General features: G+C 54.2%; 2 protein-coding genes across 3 annotated transcripts in view; both read right to left on the bottom strand.

The window, feature by feature from the left end:
• Positions 1-247: 247 nt before the first annotated feature.
• Positions 248-22504, bottom strand: part of CRYBB2 (crystallin beta B2) — a 134111-nt gene continuing 111854 nt past the window's right edge. The window contains exons 1-6 of one of the 2 annotated variants that reach the window (XM_056859136.1): positions 5944-5967; positions 5061-5131; positions 3930-4048; positions 3673-3805; positions 2699-2841; positions 248-468 (exon numbers count right to left, since the gene is read on the bottom strand). In XM_056859136.1, the coding sequence (XP_056715114.1) occupies positions 300-468; positions 2699-2841; positions 3673-3805; positions 3930-4048; positions 5061-5108 (612 nt within the window). In that variant the 5' untranslated portion in view covers positions 5109-5131; positions 5944-5967 and the 3' untranslated portion in view covers positions 248-299. Of the gene's footprint in view, positions 469-2698; positions 2842-3672; positions 3806-3929; positions 4049-5060; positions 5132-5943; positions 5968-22504 lie in introns of those variants that run through there. The other variant, XM_056859137.1, reaches the window with a different exon arrangement.
• CRYBB3 (crystallin beta B3) lies at positions 12135-17792 on the bottom strand. The gene is made up of 5 exons (XM_056859138.1): positions 17718-17792; positions 14994-15109; positions 13858-13990; positions 13322-13464; positions 12135-12300 (listed from the first exon to the last, which is right to left on the bottom strand). Exons 1-5 carry the CDS (start codon positions 17790-17792, stop codon positions 12135-12137), a joined length of 633 nt encoding a protein of 210 aa, XP_056715116.1.

Here is a 22504-nt window from a genome sequence, read left to right as displayed (position 1 = left end):
GCCATGTTCCAGAGTGGGCATTATTGCAGCAGAGAATTGGATCTCCCTGCCTGGGAACAGAACCGGGAGCCCCATCCGGGTTATTTCCCACCCGAACAGAAAGAACCACCAAGCGTCTTCGAATAGCAAAGCTTTATTCAGCCAGTTGGCAGCATTAGCAAAGACGAGACTCACACAGCCCTGTGCCAGGCAGCGTGCCCTGGTGGAGGGGGAAGGCAACGGGCCCGGGACGTCTGGTGACCCCCTGGGCCCCCTTCCACCCCCCTTCGATCTGAGGCAGACAGGTGGAGGAGGAGGGCTTAGCTGGAGGGGTGGAAAGCCCCCCGCTGGTGCCACTGCATGTCCCGGATTCGCCGCACAGACTGGATCTGGGGGTGCTGGGCCCCAAAATCGGCACTGTCCTTGTAGTCTCCTTTTTCCAGCAGGTACTGGTAGCCTCGATAGCCGGGATACTGGTACCCTACCCACCTGCAAACGGAGACAGCACAACAGCCTCACAAACCGGCCCCCAAAAGGGGAGCAGAGGCCCGATCTTGAGGCCGAATGGAATGGTGAAACGCAAAGGGAGCTGGGACTCTTGGAAGCTGGTGCTTCCTTTTGAAAGTACAAGGGAGCTTTGACTCTAAAGAGCTTCTACCCTGAAAATCTTGTTGGCCTCTAAGGGGCTCCTGGACTCGAATCGAGCTCTTCTGTTGCAGACCGACATGGCCCCTGCCCTCTGAAACTCCACTGCCCTTTGCTACCTTTTAAAAGGCAACCAACATCTCAACTGGTAAAAAAAAACAATCAAGGGGTAAGAAACTATATATTATGAACGTAAGGCTTCTAAATCCTTGTCTCTGGAGGTTGGCCTGCGATCAGGGCCTCTGAGACGCCGGCTGGCCCACCCAGCAGGTATCACAAAGCTCTTCTTCCAGCAAAAACAGAGTTGCTACCAAAAGCCCCATTCACACATTACATTATTTTTGAACATTTCAGCCCGCTGTCTGGGCGCGCCCTTTCTCCACGTATGGACTCCCACCTTGTGGAATGTCCTGCCCAGGGAGGTCTGGAGACCCCCAAGCTTTTATCTCTCTGCAGAATGTGCAAAACCAAACTATCAGGAGGGTATTTTTATAAAGGCAACAGGGCTGCAATAAAATGGAATTATTCAAGGGGCTGCTTTTGGAAAGGAACTGGCTTGTGACACTGATTATTACAACAGAGTTCTCTAATTTCTGTAACCCGGTCTTATTACACTGTTTATTATTTTTTTTAACACATTTATTATTTTATAATAATACACCTGTATTATTTTAAATTTTGTAAACCGCCTTGAGACAGTAAGAAAGGTGGACTGTAAATAAATAAAATATATTTTCCGTATTTGCACTGAATCAGCTTGTAAGACCTGTTAATGATGGGATATTTTGGAGACCATTAATTCATACGGTCGCCATAAGGCAGAAGCGGCTAGCCATGGTTTGCTTGGCTAGCAATTAAAATCAGGCAGAGTTTGCTTAAGAACCCACAATAGCCAAGGAAATAGAGAATGAATACTGTTTGATCCTACAGATTGAATGCATGTTTTAGCCTCTGTAATTTTAGGATATTATCAAGCATTCTAATTTTATGCACATTTAGTATTTGTTCGGATATTAATTAGTTATGCACCTTGATAATCTTACCATTTTAACCACTTAACCATTTTAACAGCAAATCTTTTTTGTATTTGTTTTTATCCTATACTATTTAACGATGTAAATTTGCTTTATTTGATGGTCTATGACTGCAAATAAATTATTGATTGATTGATTGACTTGACGGCACTTCACACACACTTGTACGGAAGGTGTTCCCAGTGCCACTGCAAGACACAGATGTCCAGAGACCTTCCTTGAGGGACCTCGGCTTGGCTTCTGCGGAATGTGTGAAGTGGCCCTGCGAAACCCAATGAAATGGGAGGTTGGAGTCCAGTGGCTGCAACTCCCAACCCCTCCCAACCTACAGGAGCGGGTTCTGCGGTTCGACAGAGACGCGCCACTCACCGAGACCAAAGAAGGCCAGGCCAAATGCCGGTGGATCGGCCCCCCTGATGAAGCCGTGTGTGAAATTCATGAGGGCTTTCTCAGTTTCCATTCAGTCAATATGGATTGGGGCCGTGTTGCTGTAAGAAGGGGTTTAACTCTCCCCTCGTACCCTTTCGCTAATCAGAAATGTCCCCCTCTAGTCCATCACATGGGAAAAAGTCGGCCCACGCACACACACGCGGCTTCTCTCCAGCTTCCTCTGGAGGCTTCCTCCTGGGCAAGGGGCCAGTTTGGAACTGAAAAACAGACCGTTTGAGGAGCCCCTCTGCCAGCACGGTGGTTCCAATCCAGATTGCTCCTCCTTCCCTAAGACTGCTTGTAGGGCCAAATTATATGCCTGGAGCGGAGTGCAGCACCAGAGGCAATTCGGCCCTCAGAGGACTTAATTCTGGACAGAGGTCTTCTGGGCCAAATGGGGCATTCATTGCACCCTCGTGCCTGTGTGGATGCAACGCACAGACTCACACACACACAGACCTTCTGGAGCGAATAGCAACCATCCCATGTGACTGGCACTGCCAAGCCAGTGCCACTCAGACTGGGAGGCAGCTGAGCCCCAGGCAGCAAAATGGCTCCGTACCCAGCCAGGCCCCGAGAGCACCCGCCCAGGCCCCCCACGGAAGACTCACGTGCCGCTCTGCACCCGCACAGAGGAGACCTTCTCCTGGTAGCCGTGAGCGTGGAAGCTGGGCACGTCATCATCGATTATCTCAATCTTCTTCCCGGTGAAGCTGGGGTTCTCGTAGAGGACGATCTTGTGCTCCTGGCTGTCCTGGGGGGAGCAAACCCAAACTGAGTCCAGCAGCAGCCCTGAGGCCCAATGCCGGGGGAAAACTGTCAGGCTGGAGAAGCCCTGGCCTCTGAAGCGTACTAGGTAGCCGCAGGCAAAGCCATCAGCCCAAGCTACCCCACAAGGCTGTCGTGAAGGCAAAGGAAGGAAGATACATCCCCGAGGTTCCTGAAAGGAAGGCTGAGGGACACAAATGAGAGCAGCAGGCAGGATGGGGGCCAAACCAGTGGAGAGGGAAACCCTATTTGAGGCTGTGCGTAAGATGTAGTCTGCTGGGACAAACCCAGAGTTACGCCCCTCCATCAAGGGAAAACAAACCCGTGCCTCTGATGCGCCAGGTTTGCACTCCGGGACTGTGTAAAAAAAAAAAAAAAAACACCAAACCCTCCACTGGAATGGCCCTAAAATTTTACCCTGGGCAGCAACACTAAAGTCTTGATTGTTTCTAGATCCTGAAGACTTTTGACCAGGAAGTGGTCGATTTTAGCTCCTGCGGAAACAAAGGGGCAACCCGAGAGGGAGATTCTCCATATTTTGCACTTGAGTAGCTGCCCACCTATCAAGACCCTCTTCTATCTACGGCGATAGAGAAAAAGCGTGCCGAGAGGCAGCAGAGAAAACGTGCAAGAGGTAAAATAAATCTCACACGACTGACCCCGTTTGCTCTTCCCTTTCATTCCTGAAAAGGTCCCTGGGTGGACGTTGTGCCGCTGAAGCCACCGGGGAGTCTGCCCTTGCCACCCTTTGCCAAAGCCTCAGCACCCGCTCCGGCCTCTCCCCGTCCCCGCCCTGCTGGCATCCGGCCCTCCTCACCACTTTGATGGGCCTCAGGGCAGAGATGTTGTCGCTCCTCCGGCTGTTGGTCCAGGAATCCCAGCGGGGATATTCCCCTTTCTCAAAGACAAACTGCTCCCCTTTCCAGTTGGGCTGCTCGTAGCCAACCCACCTGGAAAAGACACACGCAGAGAACAACACTGCGGCGGCTGCTTGTGGAAAGGGAGCATGGATTCCCACCCGCACCCCAGCAGGCAACCCTCACGGCTCCCCGGTTCTGCTCTCCGGCGACGTACGGGCCTGAGTGCACCAGGACGGAACCGACTTTCTCCAAACCGGCCTCCTTCAAATTGGTACAGGCAGCAGTCAGTTCATGGCAGCGGCCCTGGAAGTTTTCCTGCTCGAAGATGACAATCTGCAATGCGAAAGAGAGAGACGGCTGAAGAGCAGTGCTGCTTGGGTCTGGGGAGGGGGAGAGAGGAGAAGCCGTTGGTGCCCCCATCTGGCCCCACTGGCACTCCGCTGGGAAAGACAGGGGCTTCGGGACGGGCAGAGGAGCTCTCGCCCTGTCTGCGAGGACTACCCTCCTGAGCTAAGACAGTAGCTGGGCAGTCGTGGCTGTGGTGGATTCGGGCGCCATGGGCAGTGGGAATCTCCTGCCGCATCCTCTCCAAGCTGGCCCAGGGCCCAAAATTATCCCCAGACCAAAGGAGGACACTGGGAATGACCCGCCTTCCTCCAAAGGGATGGGCGTAGAAGCCGACAGGGTCACTCTAGCCCCCAAATTAGGGTTGCCAGCTCTGGGTGCAGAAATGCCAGGAGATTGGGGGTGGAGCCTGGGGAGGGACCTCAGGTCTGTCTTTCAAAGCACCCATTTTCTACATAGGGACTGATCTCGGTCATCTGAAGATCAGTTGTAATTCTGAAAAAAATCTCCAGGCCCCACCTGGAGGCTGGCAACCGGAGCAGTTTCCCCCTGAGCTGAGTGATAGTCACCGGGGAGTCCTCAGCAACAGAGCCCCCAAGTCCTCTTCCTCTGCACCCCTCACTGCTGCTCTCCCCCCACAGAAATGAAGGCCCCCCCCCAAAAAAAAATCAGAGCAATCCCAGCCATTCTGCCCCCCTCCAATCTTTTCCATTGGAAGGGACAGGGCAGGAAAGGTTGGGGGGGGGTCTTCCTTTCCTTCTTAGAGGGAGAAGGGAAGGTTTGGGCTCTTGGCTTTGGCGTGTTTTTGGTGGGACCTCCCCTTCATGACATTCTCAGGGTGGGTGTTTCTGACAGATGGAGACATGGATCCAGATCGCCTCCCGGCCTCCCAAACAAAGCTGGCCTCAGGACTGGCAGCCAGTCTCCTGCCCGGCTCAAGTGACTCCAGAGGAACCCCCTCCAAAGCACCCCCAACACCATTCTGACCCCCTCCACCAACCTTGGAGGCAGCCTGCTGCTGTTTCGAAGCTTGGTGGTCCGAAGCCATGATGGGGCCCCCCCAGCTGTTCCCTGGGGAGAGAAACTCAAATAATTTGATGACGTGCTATTGGGGGGAGGGGGGTGTCACACGCCGCCTTGCATTCAAGCCACCACATAGAGGTTTGGCATTTCTAGCCCCATGGGCAAACAGAGATGAATCAAGGAATGTGAGGCAATCAACCCCCCCCCCACCATGCCTCACGGCCAGCCCCACTCTCTTGGGGTCCCTGCTCTCCACCCTTCCCACTTGGTTATAAGGCACAAACCAACAGTAACTCCGTAGCATCCACCGCCCCAAACACTGATCCTGCATAGATAAAACAATTTCATTCCAGATTTGTGCGTGGATGTGTCAGTAGAACAAAGACCAGAATATCAGAGATGTGCATTTGTTAAAAGGCTGTGGTTTGGAGCAAAATACAAATATCCACACACAGAGAGAGAAAGAAAGGAAACCAAGCCAGCAATAGCTGACTGATCAATAGCACCCAGCCTGCACACCCAGCCCAGACAAATTGTTCAGAGTGGCTCGCATCTATGGGCGCACAAGAGGAATTCAGGCATAGCAGCCCCCCCCCCCGAAAAAAAGAGCCAAACTCCCCACCCAATGGGGGAACAGAAATCTGTGCAGCTCCTGGTCAAGTGCTTGCCAGGCCGGGGCTGCGGGGCTGTTGGCTACTGACCCTGGAGCAGGTGTCCCGCCACGTTTGCGTGGCTCCCTCCCGCCCACCGTCCTGGTTTTGCCTGATCCCCGGCTAGCCTTATTCGACACACCTGCGTTGGAAAGACGAGGGTGACACAAACGTTGTTAAAAGCCAGACAAAGAAAGGGAAGGGTCTTACCGGTTGCACCAAAGCCCTTATGCCACTGAAAAGCACTGTGGCCGAGCGTGAAAATTTATAGCTGGCAGCCGCCTCAATGTGCCGGCGGTGCATCTGGCTCGGGAATGTGTGATCCGTATGGAGAATGCTGGATTAACGCGCAATGAAAACCAAGACCAGCTGACCCCACACTGCCTTTTGTCCTGCTAAAGACCCCGAGGCCAAGCGATTTCATGAGCTGTCACATTTGGGCCGGGCCCCTTTGTCAGGGCCGGGAGATTGGGATTTGCCAGCCTCAGCAGGGTTCGTGCCAAGCCCCGTGGGCATCCTTCGGGAACAATGCTTGTGCCACACTCGCCTGGCTGGAGTCCATCCCTGTGGGACAAGGGGCCAATGTGCCTTGCTCAGCAGTTGTCGTGGGGGGGGGGGCGCACATCCACTCCAGTGCAGAAAGGGCAGGCCCTGCTGGGCAGCACATGATGGCGGCTTCCATGTCAGCGGGCAGATGGAGGGGGAGATGCTGTCTAGAGCCCTCAGGAAGACATGGGGGGGGGGCGGGAATAAGAACTCAGCTCCCCACGCTGGGCTTCAGATTGTGCCCCCCCCCCACAAACGCCATGCTGTTTGCAAGGCACCACCAGCTGGGCCCTTCAGCCCGAGCCTCTCCATGGCTCCTGTCCTGGCCCAGCCCTGCAGGGGTGGCATTCTTGGATCCCAAAGCAGCTATTAGCAGGCTCATCTTTTACAGTACTGATACCTCAATTCTTTATCTGTTGTTTTATTAAAACATGTATATCCTGCTTTTCTCTGGGTGGTTCCAGGAGCCCTCCCAGGGCACGGCCACACTGGACAACCCGGAGTAGGGCTTCACAAGGCTCCCTCAACATCTGGAAGAAGGGTGCCAGTTCCTTGAACTGGTCACACTCTTGGTCCAACTGATCTTGTAGGGCGAGAGGATAAAGTGGTGACTGGGAGAATTGATTGGAACCACCAGTACCCATGTATGAACCAAGAACGGGATAACACTGGGCTGTCACTCAAGAGGAGGGCAGGGAGCTGTTCCTGTTGCCTTTCCTCTTCCACTTTACCATCACAACAACCCTGTGAGGTAGGTTAGACTTAGAGTGTATGCCTGGCCCAAGGTCACCCAGTAGGCTTCCATGGCAGAGTGGAGCTTTGAATCTGAACCTCCGGGGTCCTGGCCCAACACTCTGACCACTAGACCACCTGGGGGAATAAACAAAAGAAGATGCAGCTTGGATTACAATCTGGCCCTTCCTTCACCTTCAGATCAAAATTCAAAAGTAGAGGTCATCAAAATATAGGAAGCCGAATCTCCAAAGAAAAACTGGGAGGCAGCCTTCAGGCTCCATGGAGAAGGACCTGGGGAGGGGGCAGAGACGCAGCCCAGGAAGAGGCTGCAGCTGCAGGACTCCCAACAGAAGAGGGCCAGTCACCAAGGGCAGCTGGTCCAGTCTTTGCAGCCCAAACCTCCCGGGGTCTTCAGCACCAAACAAACCAACAGAGTTCTTGCTTTCGTGAGCCACAGATCGCTCCAGCCGGAGCAAGCTGTCTCCAAACAAAGGGGAGACGTGCTCCAGGTCAAAACTCACTCAGCTGATGCCAAAACAGCCCCAGTTCTCCAACGACCTGCTTTAAGTAGTGGCACCTCAAGAAGACGGAAGATTCCTAAGTTAGCTTTACAAAATGAAGGCACTTTGGTTTTGCGCTCAGGTGGAACTCCAACTGCAGCTCCAAGCTCTGCAGGCCCGCCACTCACGTGTAAACACCCCCACTCACCCGCCCCCCACAACCCCCTACACACACACACACACACACACACACATATTCCATGGCAAGCTTGTAAAAGGGTGAAAGTAACTTGCATTTGTCACAAGAGCTCTCTCTCTCTCTCTTGGGAGGCCTGAAGCCAAAAATGGGAAGTCGCACTTTGGCCACTGGTATTTGGCCCACTTTCAGCCTGCTGGTAAATGCCCAGGAAGGTGCCAAATGACCAGCAGTGGGCAAAGACAGGCGGGCAGAAAGCAGAAACTGTACCAGTGAAAGAGAGGCCTCTGGAAAGGGCCCAGCTTTCTGGAGCTGGAGGTCAGCAATTGCCTCTGCTGTCAAAGAACGATCTGGGGGTGCCCCCCAAGTCTGCTTCCCTCTCATTCGGAGGAGGGCCAGGCAGACTTCAGCCACATCTGCTCTGGTTCCTTTTTATCAAGTCCCCACGGCACAGCAGTTTGTGTTAAATTTATAAAACAAGAATGCATTTGCAGGATCAAAAAGCACAATTAATGTGACTTGAATAATATTGGCCCTGACCTGGATGGCGCAGGCTGGCCTGATCTCCTCAGATATTGGAAGCTAAGCAAGAGTCGGCTCTGGTTAGTAGTTGGATGGGAGACCACCAAGGAAGTCCAGGGTTGCTACGCAGAGGCAGGCAGTGGCAAAACCACCTCTCTTGGTCTCTTGCCCTGAAAATCCTACCGGGATGCCATAAGTCTGCTGTGAATTGATAGCAAACAATAATAATAATAGATCACGATGGGTAGCCATGTTAGTCTGTCACCAGCAGTAGAAAAGAGCAAGAGTTCAGTGCCACCTTAAAGACTAACAAAATTTCTGGCAGGGTAGGAGCTTTCAGGGTATCTGAAGGAGTAAGTTGTGGCTCACGAAAGCTCATACCCTGCCAGAAATTTTGTTAGTCTTTAAGGCGCTCCTGGACTCTGGCTCTTTTCCACTACTAATAACAATAACGATCTTGAGACTATTTCTTGCTGTATGTAGGGATTTTTAGGAGCCTGAAGAGCCTTGACAAGCCCAATCTCATCACAGCTTGGAAGCTTAGCAGAGCTGGCCCTGGCTGGTAGTTGGGTGGGAGACCACCGAAGAAGTCCAGGTTTGCTACACAGAGGCAGGCGATGGCAAACCACCTCTGAATGTCTCTTGCCTTGCAAGCCCTACAGGGTCACCACAAGTCAGCTGCAACTTGGAAGCAAAAAGTAAAATAAAATAAAATACAAAGGTAATTTGAGTCTGCCTGCTGTCTTGGTATCACGACTGGCTGCCCTCTCCTGAGCCCCCAGCCGCGTTGCAAGGTAACTGAGTCAGGCCAGTTAGCTCACACCACCTTTTAAATGTAAAAGGTTTACTAAGAAATAAAAAGTCTAATTAATTAAAATGCAAGTTACAGAATTCTTATAGGCACGCTGGCAAGAAAATAACAAAAGTCTGTCTAATTATACTTACTACTCTATTACATAGCTAATGTTCTTGCTATCAAGCTAAGCTGGTTCAGGCCTTGGTTTCTTGAACATAGGAACATGAACACATGAAGCTGCCTTCTACTGAATCAGACCCTCGGTCTATCAAAGTCAGTATTGTCTACTCAGACCAGCAGCAGCTCCCCAGGATCTCTGGCAGAGGTCTTTCACATCGCCTACTTGCCTAGTCTCTTTAACTAAAGATGCCGGGGATTGAACTTGGGATCTTCTTCATGCCAAGCAGATGCTCTACCACTGAGCCACGGTGCCTCCCCTATTCTTGCACTGAGTCAAGTAGAATAACGTGCAGATCAGTACAGACAATAAGGAAGGTTAACATGCTATTGAGCATGGCTGAACTTATGGCAAAGGGGACCCTAGTCAGATGACCCATGAGTTCCAATCAGTGGTGATGCTACGGAGAAGTCTCCAGATGGTTCAGACCGGTTTAGGCCAGTCTGGGTTCCTAGGAGTGAAGGGTGAGATCATTCCCCCCCTCCCAACCTCCCACAGATGAAACGAGTTCTCCAATTAGGCTGGTATGTTGGCTGGTCCTTGAACAGGTCTTGTCTGCCTGGTAACAGGCTGCAGGTGCACCTTGTTATCCCTGAGCTCTGCTCGGCCTCCACAACCACAAAGCAAAATTCGAGACACCCAAAATGGAGAACAAGTGATGCTAAGCTAAAGCTAATACAAAATCGTTTCTCCGTCTTCACGCTCAGTTAAGAGCAGGCCTGGCAGGATCAAACCAAGGGGCAAAGCAACCCTTGCAAGAATCTCAGCCTGAAACCACTACGCTCCCGGTGGGCCTCAAGCCCCTTTCCATCTGCTCCTGATGTCGAGAGCTTCTGTACCTCATCCTAAAGCCTCCGATGTGCCTCAGCTCCCGTACACAGGATTGGATCCTGCGGCTCAGGCTGCTATTGGTAGCCCGTTTCATCAGCACAAGGAGCTTACCTTTGTCACAAGAGGATCCCGTAATGGAATTAATCCGCAGGATCCAGCCCACAGTCTAGGGCTGGCTATCATCCCAGGGCAGTGGCCCTAAGAAGGGATAGCCATGTGAATGCACGCATGAGCTCTGAGTGGCCCCCCATCCTTCCTCCCCCCTGTGTTTGTTTCTGGGCAATTGGCAAGTGTCCCTCTGGGGAACTGGGAACTCCACTCTTCAGAGATGACCGCATTAAGAAAATGACCGCCCTGGGCCACCTCCACAAGCTCAGCATGGCCCTTTCCCTTGGAGGCCTGGCTTGCAGAGCTAGGAAGGGGAGACAGCTGCTGGCCAGGAGGGCTGGGGGGCACCCTCCAACTGCCTGCCTGCCCCTGAGTGGCCAGAAAGTGGCCTTTGGTGTAGCCTGACTCAAGAGCTGGGGGCACAGATGGAGGACTTCTTTGGCACAGGTGGGGAGGGGGTGGCTCTCCCATGCCCCATGGGCCTGGTTTTATGAGGAGGGGCTGTGGCTCAGTGGTAGAGCATCTGTTAGGTATGCAGAAGGTCCCAGGTTCAACCCCCAGCATCACCAGTTAAAAGGACCATGGAGGAGGTGACGTGAAAGACCCCTACCAGAAACCTTGGAGAGCTGCTGCCAGTCTGAGTTGACAATATGGACTTGGATGGACCGAGGGCCTGAGTCACTGTAAGGCAGCTTCATGAGTGCGCAGACCGAGGCATGTTGATGTGTGTTTATCAGGTTGGCTAATGGGTCAAAACGGTGTTCCTTAACAGGACAGAGGGAAAGGAGGTTGTGACCAAACCACTCATCTTGACAAGACCTCCACCCCCTTTTCAGGCATTGGTAATGGGGCCTCCACCCCTAACATCCATGCCCCCATGGAGTCTCTCTCCACTGTTCTCACTCTTGCTGGGCATTAACAGTTTGTGTGTGGTGGTGGTGGTCCTTTGGCTTAGATGCCGGGTTGCCAGGTGCCCTCTGTGTCCGGAGTGCTGACCCCCGATACTCAGCCCCTCCCGCTGCAGACAGCACACCTGCTCTCCTCAGAGCTTGGACTCATCTCTGCTCCAGAGAGCCAGAAGTTGGTTGTTCTCTGACATACTGTGCAGGTTGGGGGCCCTCCCCCCTCCCCCCACAGCAAAGTACGCTACGACAAAGTCATTCTTCAGAGAGGCAATGGCAGAGCCAGAAACTCCTCTTCCTCCTTTTTTGGCTTTTCACTTTAAATACCAGCCTTGTGTGTGTGTGTGTGTGAATTCAGACCAAGGCCATGGCATTGGGGGGGGTCAGTCTCCCCCACATCCGTACATGCCCTTTTTGCACCCGGGCTGTCCCCAGGGTTCTGTCTGCACAGCCTTGAGGCAAATGTTCTTCCCCACAGGACAGGTAGGGTCAGTGGAGACTGTGAAAAGAGCACTGGGGACAGGTTGACCTCCCATCACCAACCCGGGGGCCCCATCTGAATCCTCTCCCCCGTCCGTGAGTCTGCTTAGAAGGGGGCCAACACCAGCAGGGCTGTGTCCATAGGCATCCCACCAGCAAGGCCTTTTGTCTCTTCCAGCGTCACTCTTCTACAAGGGTAGCATCGGGACGTTCCAACAGCCTCCGCCCTTTCAATCCCATCAGGTTTGGCCAGAGCAGCTCTCCACGGGGGAGTCCATTTTGCAGGAGGGCACAAGGCGAGCTGCGTTTGGAAAGGAGGTGCTGCTTGTGGGTTGGTGGGGCTGAGGCCAGCTTGCACGAGAAGCGTCTACATGCTCTCCTGAGGCCAGCAAGATCTGTGTCTACCTTTGGTGAGCAGCTGCATCCACAGCTCCAAGTGGGGTCTTGCAGGAGAGAAGTGAAGGACAGGGAGACAACTGACAGTGGGGTAGCTGAGATCTTTATTGAGGGTATCACATAACCATTTAGAGCTGGGCAGCGCCTCAGGCCAGGGTCTTCGCACAGCTGAGCTTCTGCCCCTCCATGGCCCAGGCCAAGCCCCGTCCATTTAGCTCCCCTCAAAGCAGCCCCGCTTGTGCCACTGCTGGTCCCGGATTCGCCGCATGGACTGGATCAGGGGCTGGCTGGCATCCCACTCGTTCCAGTGCCGGTACTCGCCCTTCTCGAAGACATACTGCCGGCCACGGTACCCGGGGTATTCATAGCCCACCCATCTGCGCAGCCAGAGAGACAAAGGCAAGATGGGCCCAGGTCAGTCGCAGAGGCCAGAAATCCCCCTGCCCGCCTGGCCAACAGCACGGGGTGGGAGATCCAGGACGTGGCCATCCTTTCCTGGTTCCCTCTGGACTCCACTAGCTACTGCTTGTGTGACATAAGCTGGGAAACCTGTCGTAGATTCTGAGCACTAAAATGTAACCCCCCCACACAAAAATCTTTCTCCATCAACATGCTTGTAGCCCCCGCCCCCCTACCAATTTTACAATTGAATCCTGTGCTGCAGAATCCAACCGCGGCTGCTTCCATCCTTGCTCTAAGCTACCCTGGGATCAGGCAGGTCGCAAACTCTCCTTGGGCCCTGCCCCGCCCCCTTGCCAGCCTCGGGGGAGGCATGGGATTTACGCAGGTGCCCCTGATTCAGAATGTTCCTGTCCTAACCCTCCTTCCACCCCCAACCCCACTTGCCATAGTGGGTTGGTTAAGGGAAAGCTGGGGGCGGGGGTTCAAATTTTGCAGCCCCTCTTGGCTTATGGCCAGCAGGGCAAGCAAGCTCAGGGCTTGGCACCCCAAAGGAAGTGGGGTAGGGGCTGTGGCTCAGTGGGAAAGCCTCTGCTTGGCATGCAGAAGGTCCCAGGTTCAATCCCCAGTATGTCCAGTTAAAAACACCAGGCAGTAGGTGATGTGAAAGACCTCTGCCTGAGACCCTGGAGAGCCGCTGCCAGTCTGAGTAGACAGTACTGACTTTGACAAGGGGAGGGGCCGTGGCTCAGTGGTAGAGCCTCTGCTTGGCATGCAGAAGGTCCCAGGTTCAATCCCTAGCATCTCCAGTTAAAGGGATAGGCAAGTAGGTGATGTCAAAGACTTTCTCTGCCTGAGACCCTGGAGAGCCGCTGCCTGTCTGAGTAGACAATACTGATTTTGATGGACCAAGAGTCTGATTCAGTATAAGGCAGCTTGATGTGATGTGTTCAAGTGGTCATGCCCAGGACCCCCCCTTAGGAAGCCCCCCCTCCTTACATTCCATTCAGGGCCTTGACGCTGGCCACGCGGTCCTGGAAGCCATGCGCCCACAAACTGGGGACGTCGTCCTCCACAATCTCCATCTTCCTCCCTCCATAACTGGAGTTTTCAAAGAGGTGGATCTTATGATCAGCACTATCCTGTGGGAGGGGGAGAGAAGCAGTACAAGGGGGGGGGCAGAGTTGTTTTGAAATGGCCCCACTTCTGCCACAGCACAGGAGATGCCCGTGTGGCAGGTCATGTCGTGCTGGAGAAGGGATCGTAAGGCAGCGATGTTCTGGGCTGGCTGCAGACAGTGTGCTGCTGCCTGTGAGGACGGGGAATAAATGGGGAAGCCGAGCCTTCGCCTCGAGGCAAAGGACTCTGACATTCACTTCACAAGCGCTCCGGCATTCCCCACAAAGGAGCATCTCCCAGATGGGAGCCTCAGGTGGTGAGCGCGCCACTCGCCCGAGGCCACCGAGAATGGTCTGCGCCACGGGCCTTCCTCCGCCTGGGGAGAAGAGGAGAGGGGAGAGCCCCGAGTGACTTACAATTGGCAGGGGCCGGATGGACATCAGGCAGTCGTTGCTGTGGCTGTTGGACCAGGAGTCCCAGCGGGGGTAGTCCCCCCTTTCCAGCACAAATTGCTCCCCGTTGAATGCCTGCCGCTCGAAGCCGAGCCACCTGCAAAAGAGAGGCCGGAGTGAACCAGGGGCAGCTGCGACATGACAGCCCCCCGTCAGCAGGGGCAGGACACCAATTTGGGTCCAGAATCCAGGGTCCTGAGAATCACACCTTTCCTTTAAAACAAAGCAAGACTCTTGCCCCAGCAGCTCCAGTGGAGTGCTTCAAAAGCTATAGGCAATACGCCTGCTGAAATGTGTGGTTGGGGGGCCGGCCTGCAGTGGCCCTGGTCATTTCCTGGATTGCTTTAAAGGGGGGGGGGGTGAGACAATTTCATGGGGGGGGGAGGTCCTAGCCATAGTGACTGAAGGGAATCTCCACATTCAGAAGCTGTCAACCTCTGCATCCCAGTGCCTGGATGCAGCATCCGGGGAAAACCTCAGCCTCTGTGCCTTGTTGCTGGCCCTCCAGGGCAACTGGTCGGCCCCTGAGACACGATGCTGGGCGGGTCTCACCCTGCAGGGCTCCTCTTATGTTCTTATCCTCTTGGGGGGAAAGACTTGCTCGGCCTCAGCCTCTTCAGCACACTGGCCCGCCCTCCCTTCACTCCACAGATCCAGGCTGCAGGTTCCACTCCGGAGTTGCCAGGGCACGGGATTTCCCGGATGCCTGAAGTGTGTACATCCCTGACTGCGGCCAACGTCACTTGGGGGCAAGAGGGGTTTTGTGACTGCATGCCCTTTCCTGGCACCTCCCGTGTCATCCACAGGGTCGTGGACCCATGCACCCCCACCCCCAGACAGAGCAGCCTTTAATAAACACGTTGTCATGAGCCTTGCAAACTCTACCAACCGCTAAACACCACCTGCAATCCTCTTTTCAAGAAGCCTCTCCTTGGGGCTAAAACTCCAGCCAGGGCACCTTTGGCTCACTCTGCTGGTGCTTTCTGCCAGGTGACCTGAGAAAGGTCAGACTGTAAAGGCAAGATTTCTAGTCCTGGGGACAGTAGAAGGCTGCACCCCATTGTCCTTTGCCCCCTCCCCACCAGCAGATCAATACTCACGGGCCAGACTCCACCTGGAGGGACCCCACTTTCTCCAGCTCCTCTGTCAAATTGGGACTCTCAGCTGTCAGTTCATACTTCTTGCCTTGGAAATTCTCCATCTCATAGAGGGTGACCTAGAAGGGCAAAGCAGTTGAAGAGTTTACAGCCACCAATGGGATGCGGAGCCTTGTGAGGAACACTGCCCCCAGACCAAGGGGAGCCACAGTTGCCCAGCTCCTCCATCCAGGGACACGCTGCCAGCCTGGCCAGACCGGGCCACCTTCGGGCCTCTACTGCATGGGGCAAGCTCCAGCAGAGGCCCACCTCCCACGTGCTGGGGCAATCTCCAGCCTCTGCCAGATAATAATCTGCGCTGGCCTCCCTACTCCCCACCCTCAGTTTATGACCTATTTGAGGGTGGATAGCCGAACCGATTATATACTATGGTTGGCCTTACCTGCTACAGTATGCACTTATATACGGCAACCATCTTTTAAATTAACCGGGTTGTTCTGTGGTTTTATGGTTTTATATATTTTATTGTTATTATTCTATTGGAAATTTTGGTGTTGTAACCCGCCCTGAGCCCGGCTTTGCCGGGGGAGGGCGGGCTACAAATACAAAAATAAATAAATAAAATAAATAATAAAGTGCCATAAAGTTGCAGTGGATTAATGGTAACCCCAAGAAGTTCCACTTGTTGGGGTTTTCAAGGCAAGGGACAAACAGAGGTGGTTTGCCATTGCCTGCCTCTGCGTAGCAACCCTGGACTTCCTTGGTGGTCTCTAGAGTTGCCAGCCTCCGGGTGGTGGCTGGAGATCTCCCACTATTACAACTGATCTCCAGGAGACAGAGATCAGTTCCCCTGGAGAAAATGGCCACTTTGGAAGGTGGACTCTAGGGCATTATACCCCACTGAAGTCCCTCCTCTCCCCCAAACTCTGCCTCCTCAGGCTCCACCCCCAAATCTCCAAAATCTTCCAATCTGGAGCTGGCAACTCTAGTGGTCTCCCATCTAAGTACTGACCGAGCCCAACCCTGCTTAGCTCAAAAACTCTCATCAGCTCAAGCTAGTCTGAGCTATTGAGGCTGCTGGACGGAGCTGCAGGCAAATTGTGAAAAGGAGCTTAGTCAGGGAGACCAAATGACAACTGTAGATCCTCAGAGGCTGGGGGCCACTGTTTATAACAGAATCTACATGAGTGGTGCAGCTTGGCTCTTGCAGAGGAGGTGAGCGCAAGCAGAAGCAGTAAATCAGAGATGGAGCACGAGGCCCAGTTTGAAAGCTGACTCAGTGCCAGGGGTCCCTCCTCCTCTTTGCCTCTGGAGCCAGAAATACTTAACACGGCAAAACGTGGCCCCATCAGAGCGGCAAAAGGCACCACACTTCAGCAGTGAGTGCCTTGTGCCAGTGGAGGGGGGAGAAGAGATGCTTTATTAACCAAATTAGTCATTAAGTGCCTTAATTGATTTCAAATGCTGTCCACCCACACACAGCCCTGAGGGGTTAGGTGGTGTTAAGAAGCTAAATGAAAAACCCAGGCATGTTTCACATTGCATCTCACACTGCAAAGGCTGCTGAACTGGAGCCATGGAGTCTTTTAATGGCTGAGATAAAAGAGAGAACAGAGCTCAACAGGAGCTGCCCGGGAGTTGGAGAGGGACCGTGGCTCAGTGGAAGAGCCTCGGCTTTGGTCCCAGGTTCCATCCATTTAAAAGGAGCTGGTAGTGGGTGATGAGAGCCAGCATGGTGAAGTGGGTTAAGAGCGGTGGACTCTAATCTGGAGAACAGGGTTCAATTCCCCACTCCTCCCCAGGAAGCCTGCTGGGTGACCTTGGGCCAGTCACAGTTCTCTTGGAACCCTCTCAGCCCGCGCAGAGGCAGGCAATGGCAAACCACTTCCCAGCCTCTCTTGCCTTGAAAACTCTACAGGGTTGCCATAAGTCAGCTGTGACTTGAAGACACACGCAGACACACTAGGTGATGGGAAAGATCTCTGCATCGAATGCTGGAGAGTTACTGTCAGTCTGAACAGGCAATACTGACCTTGAGGGACCAACAGCCTGATTCAGTGCCAGGCAGCTTCGTGTGCGTTCTCATGTGGGAGCTTCCCAACGTCGAGTGTGCACACAAAAGTAGTGGCCGCAATATGTCCTTAGTGGTGATGTCTGCGGCAATGAAAGTAGCACAGCGATGCCCTTGGAAGACATGGCTAAGACCAAAACTACGGGAAGAGGCGTGGGCACCAGCAGCCACCCCCTTCCTGCTGGCAAGTGTCCCTTCCCCACCTCCGGAGCAGAGGGTCAGCAGGCCATGGAAGGTCAGGGGCTTTTGCAGGAGGCTGCACGCCCGTTAAGGTGTGGCAGCTGGCCTCCATGGCAAGGTTTCCTCTCTGGAGAGGGAGCAAACAGCTGGCTTCACACATCTCCCAGCTCCACCGCCTCTTGGGGGGCTTGTGGCATGGTGCGTGGCACAAGGGTAAAGAAGGGAAGGGGCTGTGGCTCAGTGGTAGAGCATCTGCTTGGCATGCAGAAGGTCCCAGGTTCAATCCCCAGCATCTCCAGTGAAAGGGATTAGGCAGGTAGGTGATGGGAAAGACCTCTACCTGAGACCCGGGAGACCCGCTGCCAGTCTGAGTAGACAATACTGACTTTGATGGACCGAGGGTCTGATTCAGTATCAGGCAGCTTCATGTGTTCATGTGATCAAGAAAGAGAATCCAACCTTTGGTCGTGCCCTACCTTGAAGTTGTGCTCCGTTTCTTCCAGGTTTTCGGCAGCCGCCATCTCCCCTGGTGGGCTCTGCTGTTCTGCCATGGTGCCTGAAAACCCCACCCCCAAATTCCAGGTAGTTAGCGCTTTACCTCAAGGAGGAACACCTACTGTGCAGATTTCTGTACGATCTGCTTTCACCAGAAGGGTGGAGAGAGTAGCTGCCTTTGGCTGCATCCTGAGCCCTTGGATTGCAAGGGGGACCTACGAAGAACTGAGCTGATGGAGAGAAGAGCCGTCCTGGCCCCCGAGCAGCAGAACCCAAAGAGGAGGAGCACCTCTGGCTCACAGCCACTCTGTGACATGTAGGGGGTGGGCCAAGGACCGCAGGAGCTTCCTGGACCAGGAGAATTCAGCACAGCAGAAGCCCTGTTTACAGATGCCTCTTGCAGCGTGGGGAAGGCCTACAGGGGCACGCTCCGCATGCTGGCAGTCATTAATGTATGACTTGCATGTGAGCCTCAAGCCCCCCCCCCACTCTCCTGCAGCACGGCTTCTGGAATTTCTCGGTGTTCTCTCTGCACCCCACAACCTTCCCTCCCCCCACAACTCAGCATGAGGGCCAATCCAGTTTCAGCCGCCTCGGAGACCGTACTTCTGCCTCTCGGCCCCTCGGATGCCCCTTGCCCACCCCTGAAGTGCCAGGCCTCTCACCACTGGGGCAGTGATATGATAACGTAGTTATGGGGAGGGGGTTAGCCTCAACATCTCCCTTTTTATGCTTCGGTGGGGCAAGATGCCGAAAGATGCCACCACCCAGAAGTGCTCCATTCACCTAGCAGAATCATTGCAAAAGCTACTGGCTTGGGGGGAAGGGCTCTTGTTCAGCCCAGGCTGTGGGGGCTTTGGGGTGTGGGGGGCGCGGGGCCCTGCCTACCTCCTGCTCCCGGACAGCACTGAATGCTCCGACAGGCTGGCCAGGCAAACAGGCTGCGCTATTTATTGGGCCCCCTCTGGCTGCAGCAGGGCTTTGGGGGGGGGATGCTGAGGCAGCAGCGGCAGCCGGCCGATTCCACCCGCTGCATTTTGCTCCAATCCCGAGGGCTTGACACCACAATGCCAGCCCATTGTGCCCGGCTCTCCCGGCCGCCCTGGGTGCAGATTAGCAGCAAGCCAGGGGGCCCGTCCGCAGGCTGGCTCCGCTCCTTGCCAGAGCCCCGTGAAACTTCTGGGTCAGCAGCTCTCCCAAGTGTTTGGCCAAAGGCCCGACACCGGCATGCGCCTGCCACATTCTCAGGAGACGCCCAGGGCCTGGCTATGGGAGCAGAAAGCAGCCAGACTCCTGGTTCGGTCTGGTTTGAAGGCAAACTCCTCGGAATTGCCGTCCAGAAACCAATCATCTCCAGAAGTGGAAACTGATAGGAGCCAGAGAGGTCTGCGGATGGGGTGCACCTAGCTCGGTCACCTGTGTCAAGGAAGAATGCAGGTAAGCAAGTGGGAAGCTTTCTAAAGCTGCAACAGAGCTGGGCAGCTCCTCTGTGTCGGGCTGCTGACATGCCAGAGACAGCCGGTGTGGCTACGCACAGGCAAGGAGGCTCCTCAACGTTTCTGCGGCCTAGATCAGGAGCCCCCCAACCTCTTTGCACATGGGGACACTTTTGGCATCCTGACAGGGTTGTGGGAACAAAACGGCTGCTGCAGGAGGCAGAGCCCAGCACAAAATGGCTGCCACTGGGGGTGGAGCCAACTGCAAAATGGCGTGGAGCGAGGTGGTGTATAACTCTAATAGTAACGCTTCAGTATTTCACATATAAGCTCTGTTTAGCCGTACACCTTTTAATCTACACAGCTAACCAGAAGCCCTGTTGGGAAAAAGCCCCATCTAGTTTCGCCCACATTCTAAAAACAATTGGTGGGCAACAGGAAAGCTATTGGGGCAGCCATGTTGGGAACCTCTGGACTAGAAACCTCTCCAGGTTCCACTGGTTAGGCCACGGATACGGTTAGGCTATCCCACCCGTCCATTTCAGAGAAGAACCAGGTCAGATACTAGCAGCTCGTAGTTCACTTGGCCCTGGGAGGTCCCGGGGCCCACGGCTGCCACCCAAGATGCCAAAGAGGTCCCCTCCCACGGGGGGGCTCTGGTTTTTCTCCCTTTCCCCAAAGCCCCAGGCAGGCGTGGAAGGGTGGAGACTTGATGCGGAGGCCGCTGCCGGGTGCTCCTTGCTGCCTCCTCCTGGCAATCGGATGGCGAGAATGCCAGGCCGCAGCTACTCAGCACCCGCCCCTGCCAAGCACCTCCCCTCCTCCCGACAGGAGAGCAATGCTGAATGGGGAGACCCTGGGATGGGAAGGGGGGCTTGGATCCCATGGATCCCTTCTCCTCGCAGCTGTGATTGGTGCAGACAGCCTTCCCACGGCACGGGAGGGGGGAGGGAGGAAAGCCCCTGGTGCCAGGGCTAAAGGGCCACTGTTAGCAAAATGGATCTCAGCCCCGGTCGGTCGTGCGAAGGCGTGAAAATTAAAATGAAGACAGACTCTCCACAGAATCTTTCGGAAGGGTTTGTTTTTAATCATAGTTAAAGGTCAAACATTCCTTCGTAGTAAAACTATAGGATCTCAGTGCCCTGCCCAAGCACAAAGGAGGGGTGACCGGGGGGGGGTACAAACCCAGAGGGGCCTGCCCGAACCCCGCCTCAAGCCCATCAGCTCTCGAGGGAAGTCGAGGTTCAGCTTCCCACGCCCGGCAAATGTCCCATCCTCAGATGGTGAAGAGATGCTGCCAACCTGCCTGAGGCCCCCCGGCTGGGCCGCTGTGAAGGGTGAGGGGGGCTTTGCCTGGGGGGGGGCGGTAGGTGTGTGTGTGTGTGTGTGTGTGTGTACACAAGTGCTCAGTACTGTTGGAGGAGAAATTGCTAACGTGCACTTTACAGGCAAAAGGAAAATCACACAGGAGAATAAAACAAAATGCAATAAAGCAGACACTTAAAAAAACACACACACAACACACACATATACAGACTAATGAAATGCAAGAGGGCCAAACCCTTCAAAAACATCTTGGTGTACACATCAGGGCATACAGCACATGGATAAACATCACACACAAACACACACACGCAGACCCCCAGGGCAAAAGAACGCCAAACAGACCCTACTTATGCAAGCAGACGGCAGCAGGCGTCATGAAGGAAAGGCTGAAGGGGGTGGCCGACAACATCTCTTTTTGCGTCCAGAAGAGCAGCCCCCCCACACACACCAGTGCAGGGGGGGTGCTTAGCAGCAGAGAGGACCCAGCATCACGCAGACTGGGTGTGTGTGTGCGTGCAAGGGTCCCATGGGAAAAGGACAAAGCATTAACGCTTCGCAATACATTCTTGGTTCCAAGATCAAAATATACGAGTTTTGCTGGGGGAAAATACAATATAGGTGGCATCTTTGAGAAAGTTCTGGTACAGCTGAGGGAGCCGGGCGGGGGGGAATCTGTGCAGGATCAAGGAGGCTGCCGCTCTGCTCATGCATGAGCACCGTATGCACCTCAGAGCCCTGTCGAGCTCTGGCTCTGAGGTGCATGCGGTGCTTACACATGAGCAGAGCTGCAGCCTCCTCGATTAAGCCACCTCAAAGTGAGTGAGGAAGACGTTTCCTTGGTGTGAGATCATCCAGACCGGGGTGGGGGAAGGGGGTGTAGGAGCAGAAAGGGCTGAGTGAGAAAGAAGCGTCTTCCTCAACACGGATTGGCACAAGCTTCATGGCGGCTCAGAGCCGGAGGGTGGCAGACCAGTCTGCCCACGTGCCAACAGGCTGCCCTCCGGCACTCTGTGGGACAACTAAGTTCCCTTCCTAAGTTCTGGCGCTGACAAATTCTGCCTTCCCTGCCTCGCCATGAATTCTGGCGGTGCTTGACCAGGGGAGGAGGGCAGGCCAGGCTCAGGGAGGGACCGGGAGCTCCTCACCTTCCTCTGGGCAGAGGCGGGGTGGCGGTAGGGACATCTGTGCCACGGAAGCAACTGCTAACATCTAAACTCTGATATATGAAAATAGAAAATTTCTGAGAAGAGCACTTATGGGGGGGGGGGCAGGAAGGGGAATAAACAATGCAACATTCTGAATGCAGCCCTTCATTCCAGAAAAGGGGGGTGGGGTCTGATATGAGGAAAGGAAACAAAATCGGGGTTGGTTCTCTGGCGCAGGGCGGGAGAGAACCGCAGCAGCTCTTCCTTGGTTACTTGTTCGAATGAAGATGCTCCTGGGGGGGGGGGGAGCCGAGAGCCACAGAAAAAGGACAGGTAGACCTTTGTGCAGCTGCAGTTCACCTTTGCCACTGTGGGGCACAACCTTAAGAACAAGTACACCTGGATCTCTCAAAGAGACCATCACCATACAGAGAGCAGAAACTGTCCCCAGTGATGCCTGGAGGCCATGGAAAGCGGCATCAGCCAGCTGGGAGCTTCTCTGCGCATCCGCCACAAGGTTAGCGCCTGTGCAAACAAAACACGCTTCTGCTCTTGAACTTTTGAAACACAGGAATAAGAATTAAACAAACCACACACAAAAAAACCTGGTTATGTACAGAATAAAAGGCTCCCAGCTAGACAATCCACAGGTTCCTGTGCAGCCCTGACAACTGCTCCAGCACATTTCCTGCTCCTTCCTTTCTGTCGCTGGCCAAGCAGAAAAGAAAACGGATTATTTATAGCTCTCTGACATTATTGCTTTGCCCTCCTAGGCACGGAAACGCATCATCAGAAACAATTATCCCGAGTGCTGACACAATCCACGCCATCGGACAGAAAAGAGCACAAAATCTTCTTAGA

This window comes from Euleptes europaea, chromosome 13, assembly GCF_029931775.1.
Source record: "Euleptes europaea isolate rEulEur1 chromosome 13, rEulEur1.hap1, whole genome shotgun sequence".
Classification (NCBI taxonomy): Eukaryota; Metazoa; Chordata; class Lepidosauria; order Squamata; family Sphaerodactylidae; genus Euleptes; species Euleptes europaea.
This window is presented reverse-complemented; position numbering and strand designations above follow the sequence as displayed.